General features: G+C 42.2%; 1 protein-coding gene across 1 annotated transcript; it reads right to left on the bottom strand.

Annotated features, from left to right (window-relative positions):
• Positions 1–1,313: 1,313 nt before the first annotated feature.
• LOC133140902 (uncharacterized) lies at positions 1,314–9,742 on the bottom strand. The gene is made up of 7 exons (XM_061261190.1): positions 9,616–9,742; positions 6,484–6,834; positions 5,931–6,020; positions 5,269–5,355; positions 4,228–4,261; positions 3,472–3,513; positions 1,314–3,137 (listed from the first exon to the last, which is right to left on the bottom strand). The coding sequence occupies exons 1-6, from the start codon at positions 9,659–9,661 to the stop codon at positions 3,495–3,497; spliced, it is 627 nt and encodes a 208-aa protein (XP_061117174.1). The 5' UTR covers positions 9,662–9,742; the 3' UTR covers positions 1,314–3,137; positions 3,472–3,494.
• Positions 9,743–9,803: the final 61 nt, after the last annotated feature.

Here is a 9,803-nt window from a genome sequence, read left to right as displayed (position 1 = left end):
TCTCTCTCTCTTTCTCTCTCTCACTGCCTGTGGCGTGGTCTGTGGTCTCTGTGTGGTCTCTTTGTTTCAGGGCAGAGCCGAGAAGCTCGAAGTCGAAACGTCGCTTTGGGTTCAGTTCATACACTGATGTAGAGATATCATCTCAGTGTGTATAACACCCTTTCTTCCTCCCCCATTTCTCTCTCTCCCTCTCTCTCTCTCTCTCTCTCTCTCTCTCTCCTTCACACAAATGCATACAGGATGTCTTAATTACCAACATAGCTCTGCTGTTCAGGTCCGCTTTCTATAAAAAAAGAAAAATAACTGTATGATGTACTCAAAAATTTCTTTAAAGAAAATTAATATTTAGAAGTTGACATATGACGATGTTGTTATCATTGCATACCGTTGCAGGCCCGACTCTGTGTCCCCTGTTTGATAAATATGTAACAGGAAGCTAGGCCTTTTCAGGGAATATATTTCTGAGTATAAATTCTGAGCGACCCCCTCCTCTGAAAGTGTCACCCGCTTTCTCTCAGCCACACCTCCTACAGGCAGTGGGATGGGAGCGCTTTCTCTGTTCCGGACGGCTCGGAGAAAAGGGAGACACACACACACACACACACACACACACACATACATACACACGTATGCACGCACATAGGCATGCATGCACACACTCACACACACCCACATGAACACACACACACACACACACACACACACACATACATACACACGTATGCACGCACATAGGCATGCATGCACACACTCACACCCGCACGAATACACACACGCACAGACACACACACACACACATGAACACACACACACACACGCACAGACAGACACACACACATACATACACATGCACACATGCATGCATGCACACACTCACACACACCCACACTCACACACACACGCACAGACACACACACACACACACACATACATACACACGCACACACGCATTCATGCACACACTCACACACACCCACATGAACACACACACACACACACACACGCACAGACACACACACACACACATACACACACATGCACACACCCCATGCGTGCACACACTCACACCCGCACGAATACACACACACGCACAGACACACACACACACACACATACATACACATGCACACACGCATGCGTGCACACACTCACACACACCCACATGAACACACACACACACGCACAGACACACACACACACGCATACATACACACGCATGCATGCACACACTCACACACACCTGCAAGGACACACACGCATGCACCCACACACATACACACATACACATATGATGCACACATACACAATACAACATATTTACATTCACACTGCTGTCTCATGTCATGCACAAATGACAAATGCTTTCAAAAACTTTAATGAAAGAAATTTTCCACAATTTCAGTGACCAAACAGGAAGTGAGAGAGACAGAGAGAGAGCCCTGCCACTCCTGCTGACAATATGCATATGCAAATGTAATGATTTTTCATCAGAATTACCATTTTTCTACATTTACTATTAGCTATGTTATTTTCACAGTGAACTTTCACAGTGACGCTTTGTCGCTTATTTCCTCTCTTGTCAGTCTACCTAAGTATATTTTCTCCATTATGGTGCAGTCTTTGGCTTTTCTTTGGTATTGGCCCTGTCAATAGAGCCAGTTTGAACTCAATTTGATTACCCTCCATACTAATGCTGCGTTCCATTCACTGTCAGAGGTTGGAATTTCCCAGTTGAAATGTTCAAATTCAAGCGTTACTGGTGCACGATGCCAAATGTAAACAAAAAACATGGCTGACCGAAAAACTGGTTCTGTTTATGTGGCAAGTGTACGCATTCACCGCTGACACCACTCATGAACTGTGCTCGGGTTTAGCTACATTGGTAGCCAATCTGAAAAAGTCAGGAATGGTATACTTCCAAATGGTTTCACATGTTTTTTTGGCATTTCTTTTCATTTTCTGAAATAACTTTTGTGTAGAGAAGATAACTGTGAGTGATAATTTGCCCTGAGAAGCTAACTAATAACACTGGCAATATTGTTTCACATCAATTCACATGCAGAACAGGCTTTACTATATGACAGTATGTTTTATTTTAATGTCATGCAGGAACAAATACTGTACTTTGCGTTGCCTTTTAGTTGATAGTTTACTATTTATGATGAGTGCCTCCATGGGGGCTGCCATTATTGTGTGACGTGCGACAACTGCTTCTCACAAAATCGGGGTAGATGGATTTGTCCCGAGTAGGAATTCCGCCTTTGAGCGACATTCTATTGTGCTTTTCCGAGTAGGAGGTCGTAAAAACTTGACTTCCGATTTGTCTGGAACACAGCATTAGACTAACCCAACACCACCTTACCTAGAAGCCTGACACAGTGAACCAGCAGTCCCATCTCAATATTCAAATATGACCACACAATTAGCTCTTATTGTGAAGAGCTTTTGAAGCTTTTGAACTGCTGACATCATGGTCTACCAAATAATGTACCATAACAAATAAAACATGGTAGATCCAGAAACGACCAATTTGAAGCTCCCAACATATAATGTGGCAAAAGTGCGTATGAGTGAGTATTAGTACCCAAAATGTGATTTTATTAAGATGTGCCAAACATTAATTCACTCTGTATTGGGGTCAGTTGTTCATGTATGCCAAACCATTATGACAAGCGATATATAAGCCTGCAAGCCTACAGGTATAGAATTACAAAACATACTGCACATGAACAAAAATATCTTTGTGAAAAAATTATACATATTTAAATATAAACAAGAATGAAACAGAAAAATTAATCACAGCAATAATTACACCAAATACTCAGTATACAGATGCCTCAATGACCATTCTCAAAAGAGACTCAGGTCACCAGCGTTGAAAGCAAGAATCCCAGCGATGAACAAAGCTGACAAAGAGACCATAATGAAAAAGGAGAAGAGCATCTTGTCTGCATACAGATGATCTTTTTCATAAATCATTTTAACCATGTATGTACACTTATTAGCCCTTGCACAAAACCATAGCGGGTAAATTACAGGATTGTAATAGACACATTGTTTTGTTCCATAATGTGTGAAGTGCATAAAAAGGTTCTTTGGTCCAAATGGAGGTCTGAACAGCCAGCCAAGATAATCACCTACAAATAATAACAACATATGACAAACTTTACCAAAAGAATGACAACCTCAAATGAATATAAGTTCTAGCACAGGACTGTGAAATCTTGTCCAGGCAGGTTTTTAGCAGGTTTCTGTTCTTGCCCATAAATAAGTAATCATGGTCTTCAATAAAGATCTTGATAAGTAGAATCAGGTGTTTTTGTGCTGGGCTGAAACCCACATGGACCCTTTTTTGTAATAAGATTGGAAACATAGCATATAATTTATTGATTGATGTATCAGGCATTCTCATCCAAAGAGAGTCAGAGAGCGCTAGCAGCCAGTATGCAGTGTCCTGGGTTCGAGACTCACCTGTCTCCACATCACCATCGCCTTCAACGGAGCTGCTGTTTCCTGGACAGACAGAGAGACAGAGGCTCAGACCAACGGACACTGTGATTCCCACAGGTATCAGGTAACCATGGGAATTGTAGGTACGCTTTCAGAAATAGTGACAGTGGAGCTACGTTTTTGTTCTTTAAGGATCAAATTTTCCAAATGTACCCTGTACATTAATGTTCTCTTTGGGTAAAAATGATTTCCAAGCAAAGTATAGTCAAATTAATTAGTTGCTAGCTAGCAATTTTATGCACCACAGCAACAAGCATTTATAACATTTTATGAATTTTTTGTGACTTTATTTCTGAGAGTGTATGAACATTTGGGAGGTACGGCTTTTGATATGCAGAGACAGGTAGACAGTTCTGCGGTGAACACAACAGAGGCCCACAGAAAAGATCTACAACTGGTGTTAAGCTTAAAATTACGTGAAGAACAAATTCACAGTTGCATTCAAAGGGAATCCAGGTCTTGGAATCCAAAAATAGAAGATGTCATGGATTACAGAATTACTTGCTATTTGTTTTCCCCAAATGGCTTTTGCATTTTCTAATCTTATTCCAGGTGGAAAATGTACTCTGTCCAAAACATTACTACATAAAATGTTGAAAAAATTGTTCAGCTTTGTGTAACAGAGAGATTTATTGATTGATTGATTTATTGCCTGCTTGATGGACAATCTGGCAACGTGCAGGAAAGCGTCAGTAAGAGCTGAAGGGGCAGACTTACTTGACAAGCCTGTGACGGCATTTCTTTGGTAGTCCTGCAAAATGAATTAAAACAGATACAGATTTCACATTATCTTCAATTAAATTAAATTAAATTGTATTTGTATAGTGCTTTTCACAACAGACTGTTCCAAAGAACAGAAGGGAAGAAAAAGGGGAAATATTAGCTCTAAGCTGGTATCTATTTGGGATAGCATATGAGGTAAAGGACTCCCTAGTGGGGAGCAAAGCCACCAAAAAAGCCATTGATGAGAAAAAACTCCCCGATGGGAAGAAACCATGAGAGGAACCCGTCTATAGGGGGATGCCTATCCTCCGCTAGCCTATAGTTTGAGATGGTAACAGTTCAAGTATTAAACTAGCAGGTAAACTACAAAGTCCACATGAATGGATGTAGAGTATGTTTGTTTCTTAAAAATGTTTTTATTACTGATTTTAAAATATATAATGTTATTGCGTCTGTACCATATCAGATCATTATCTGTTAAAGACCTCAAAGAAAGAAGCGTGGAGAGACGGGCAGAAAGATGTGACGCTTTGTCAAACTTTTTTGTCAGCGCAGATGCCTTCAAAGGCTCACTAAAAGAGCCCTATAAGGGCCCAGCCCAAGCGTTTGGGTTCCGTGAGAATTTCAAGAAAACCAAAACCAAGAACAAAGACTTTCAGTTCAGTCTCATACAACAAGAAAGGATTATACAAGGAAAAGGATTACAGCACATACATACTGAAATATATGTTTTAGGCTGAAAGGAAGTTCTCCCCTACTAAACGCAAACAGAATAGTCATGTATGTTTACGTGTGTGTGCGTTTCTGATGTTTGTGTGTGTGTGTGTGTGTGTGTGTGTGCGTATGTTTATGTGTTTGTGTGTGTGTGCATATGTTTGTGTGTGTGTGTACATGCGTGTGTGAGTGTATGTGTGTGTGTGTGTGTGTGTGTGTGAGTGTATGTGTGTGTGAGTGTGTGTGTGTGTGTGTGTGTGTGAGTGTATGTGAGTGTGTGTGTGTGTGTGAGTGTGTGTGTGTGAGTGAGAGTATACTCACGGCTGAAATAGAAGAGGGTTGCGATCAGCACAACGGCCAGACTGGCAAGCACTCCCATCAAGGGCCAAAGCACCAGGTACCCACAGCCTGACAGGACACACACATGAAGTGTGTTTACACATGTAGCCGTCTGCTCTGAGGACCCAAAGCACTGAGTACTACAGCAGTGTTACTGCAGTCACGACTCTGTGTGACCGTGATCAGGAAATGAATACTGGAGAGATCATTCAACCTCATTGCCAGCTTTGACTGCTCAAACACATACTATTCTAAGCTCTCCTGCTATGTACACAAGTGTTATGCGTACATACACAGAAACTACCGCTGAAGTGAGTATGAAATATGCATTAAAAATATGAAATACACATAAAAATGAGAAAACATGGGCCATATAGTAATTTTGTATTCCCACAGATTGATATAAAGCATCTGAAGCTGGGTAAATGGTAAATGGTGAATGGGCCGAATTTATGTAATGCCTTTTCCAGCAAACACAGCTCCGCAAATGACTTGACAACGAATGCCTCTCAGTTACCCATACACACACACACACTCACACACACACACACACACACACACACCAATGAAAAATGAATGGTGTAAAATGGAGACAGAGAGGAGGTGAAGGTTCTCGGCCCTGGGTGATCGCTGCGGTTACGTACCTCGGGGATTGTTCTTGGGGACTGGCCTACAGCGGCAAGGCAGGGGGATCTTGGGTGGCGGGGGCGGTGGTGGAGGAGTTGGGGCCTTCTCTAGAAGAGAAGAGAAGGAGAGAGGGTCACTGGTTGAGATGAAAAAACAATGGTCATCAACTCATTCTCCCGACTGGAATGAATAACGGCGCTTTCTGACGCGGGGACAGTTGAGAGAGTTCACTGATGAGCAACATCCTGCTTCAAACCCGATCGATATAAATCATGTGTCTGTCAGAACTCATACGTGTGACACAGAAATATCAAAAGATATTATCAAAAAATAATTATTTCAGAATATAAAGTGAACTGGTGTATATTTTCTAAGAAAAACATGAAAGACTGATGTTGATGGATATAGACAGACAGACAAACAGACAGATAGATAGATACAGTAGATATATATGTAGAGTAGTAATATGTTTTTTGAAAAATAAAGATGATGCATAGTTATATGATGTCTGAGTGCATTAATGGATCAGTTACTGGATCGCTGAAGCCATCCGGACATGAGAAATCCCACCTCCCGGCCGCAGCTCGACCCCCGGCAAGCTGGGAATCTCCCGGCTTCCCGGGAGCAGGGTCTGGCAGAAGTATCGTCCGGCATCGCTCTCCGCCACTCCTATGACCATCAGGGAGAAAACGGTCTTCCACCCCATTTTCCTGCCCCCTTTGTATTTGCCCTTGTCGATGGACCAGGTGTTGTCCACCACGTTGTGGTAGTAGAGGTATTGGAGTTCGGACGGTCTGTGCCGGGGGTGCCAGAACCAGACCACGGCCTGACATTTGGCGTCTGTGCACTCGCAGTGGATGGACTCGTTGCTGTTCAGCTTAGGGTACTGGATCACAAGTGCCTGTATCGACTGGACGATCACTTCGGGAAGGGCCGGGAGAGATGCAGAGAAAAAATGAGAGAAATAAGAATTTGTCATTTCAAGTACATATACATGCTCAGTGAGCGCTTTATTAGGTATTTATGAGACTTATTTTCTAGACGTATTGGTCATCTACTGCTGTAGCCTATCCGCTTAGGGTTATGATGCGTCGCGTTCAGAGATGCTCTTCTGCTTACCATGGTTTTAATGTGTGGCTATTTGCGTTTCTGTCACCTTCCCGTCAGTCTGGCCTTCTCCTCTGACCTCTCTCATTAAGAATGCGTTTTTGCCCACAGAACTGCTGCTCGCTGGATGTTTTTTGTTTTTAAATTTTTTAATTTTCTGCAAACTCTGGAGACTGCTGTGCGTGAAAATCGTGAGATCAGCAGTTTCTGAGATACTCAAACCACCCTTTTTGGCTCCAACAATCATTCCACAGTCAAAGTAAGTTAGATCACATGTATTCCCCATTCTGACATTTGGTATAAACAGCGGAACCTCTTGACCATGTCTGCATGCTTTTATGCATTCAGTTGCTGCCACATGATTGGCAGATCAAATATTTGCATTAACAAGCTGGTGTCCAGGTCTACCTAATAAAGTTCTCAGTGAAATTTGAGAAATCGAGGGGCTGGGTCGCAGTCAAACATTATACTGAACACAGAGGGGCATAAAAGCGGAAATTCATGTCTGTTTGCTGCTCAGGCTGAAGCAGGGGTGTCCAATCTTATTAAAAAAGGGCCGGTGTGCGTGCAGGATTTTGTTCTAGCACAGGGATATGACGCCTGATTCAACAAATGAACTTATCGTAGTCTTCATTCAAGACCTTTGTAAGTATTGGAGAATCAGGTGTCTTAGTGTTAGGCTGAAACTAAACACTGCATCCATGCAGGTTCTTTTCAGAGAATATCGGACACCCCGGTCTTGTCATATTTGCAGGACATAGCCGTGCAAAGTTTACGCAGTTGAGGACAGGCCGGATCCTTCTGCCTGTTGAACGTGATGCGAAAGTGGGCACATTCGTGAAGTGAGCCAAAACAAGCACACTGTATGAAGAAAATAAAAATGTAAAACAGAGAAGACTGCCCCATCTTTTGTGAAATTACACCACCTCTCCGGAAAGTCTCTTTCGCTGCCTACCAACACAGAGATGCGGGGAGGATGAAAGATTGCATTACTGCGCAATGAAAAAAAAGAGCAAAAATAAAATGATTAATAGACCAGCAGTCTAAAAAAAAAGTCTTTAGATTTGACCATTGTTTAAATGAGAAGAAATCAGAAGGAGATTGCTCCGTGATTTAACTTCAGTTTGCAGGTGCTGGATCATAGAAGACTTTGAAATGGCAGGCGTTCAAAACAAGTTCTGGGAGACCTGCCCTTTTCTAGTTTGCTCAATTCATTCAGACGCTGGTTAATATCTCCTCTGGGTCACTCTAGACTAGAGCTACTTGTAACATCCGTGTAATTCTCTACTTCTGTCAAAAAGAGAATACTCACATACGTCTATATTTTTGGCCACATGTTGTAATAGGATCTATAGAAAGGTATTGACAGTAGTATTTTTGTCAATGCCTGGAACAGTTTATCTGAAGCACAGGGTATTGAAGGGATCAGGTTAGACATTGTGCTGTAGCCTGTAGTCTGTAGATAAATGAAGAGTTAAGTTGGGCTGAATGGCCTGTTCGCCTCATTATATGTTTTTTAAATGTTGACACGTGTTCTGCAGTGCTGGGATTTATATCTTGCTTTTATACATTCACTCTTTAGCCTGAATGTGAATTAAGCTTGAGCATTCAATAGTACGGTCAGTCTTACGGTCAGGTTTTTGGACCGTACGGTCAACCGCTCAGAGCTGACCCTGTGGTTATACATTCAGGTCTGCAGGGTGATGAAACAACCCTTTCCTTGAACTCTGTCTCACAGACTGGGTCTTGAAAACGATGAATCTTTAGAAAATGTGAATGCGTGTTTCGCTTTTTCTTTCACAAGTTATCACCAATAATGAAATAATGCTAAAATATTATATATCCATTAACGTACACAAATGTAAAATCAATATGATATATTGAGGTGATATGTAAACACGCATCACAAATATATCAAATAGATGTACGTAAAAAAAAAATAGAAGCTTTTTCTGTATTTAGAATACAATCATTTCTCACAGGTAAAGATATTGATATGGGTATTTATGGATTTCTAATAAATAAAAGAAGACTACATCATTTTCATCACAATCCTCTATATCAAGTGACTGTCTTCTTGACATGGACTGTCACTTGATTTTAGTAAATTCAAAAATAAAATTGTTGTTAATTTTAGCTGCATTCCGACCTTTAAAAAAAGTTCATTTCACAACAATTTCAAAAAAGTTCCTTTCACAACACTTTCGCAATGCTCCACTGCAGTGCAAGCATATTTGAATTTTATGTTTCCAGTTCAGAATTTTGTGCTGCGTACTGACATTCATGGTGATGACTGAACAATCATAACTCTTGTCATAACCCATCACAGTCAAGGCCTGATCGTTTCCGCTCTCCCTCCTTAATCTCCTCTGCTGAAATCGGCACATAACTGACCTTCTCTTATCAGAACGAGGACATGAACATGAACCCATAACCCTCAGCATCCTGCGGGCATTTAAACAAAAACCAACCGCCACACCTCTGCCCCTCTGAGAAAGGGAGGCCAGGGGGAGTGAGAGATGGAGCGAGAGAGCGTGAGCGAGGGAGAGACGGACGGAAAGATTGAGAGAAGGCAGGGTTTGGGCTGTGGCCTACCTGCGGCCCAAAGGCACGCCGTCCAGGCCAGCGCTCCGTGGGTCATGGTCCTGCTGTCTGAGCCCGGTCGGGTCCGCGGTGCCGTGTGTGCCTGACGGTGTGTGTTTGTCAGCGTGTGTTTGTGTGTGTGAGGAGGGCAGAGGTGATTAGTCTCTCCCTCTCTGTATGACAGCCCCCCTCCTCCATCC

This window comes from Conger conger, chromosome 11 (genome assembly GCF_963514075.1).
Source record: "Conger conger chromosome 11, fConCon1.1, whole genome shotgun sequence".
NCBI classification, from domain to species: domain Eukaryota; kingdom Metazoa; phylum Chordata; class Actinopteri; order Anguilliformes; family Congridae; genus Conger; species Conger conger.
The sequence above is the reverse complement of the archived record's forward strand: the minus strand, read 5'-3'. Positions and strand labels throughout refer to the sequence as shown.

Excerpts from the sequence above, each read along its gene's own strand:
- LOC133140902 (XM_061261190.1), bottom strand. The coding sequence starts at position 9,661 with ATGACCCACGGAGCGCTGGCCTGGACGGCGTGCCTTTGGGCCGCAG. Across the intron at positions 6,835-9,615 it reads GGCGTGCCTTTGGGCCGCAG|TGATCGTCCAGTCGATACAG; the intron begins GTAGGCCACAGC and ends CCCTTCCCGAAG. Across the intron at positions 4,262-5,268 it reads AACCCTCTTCTATTTCAGCC|GACTACCAAAGAAATGCCGT; the intron begins GTGAGTATACTC and ends TTCATTTTGCAG.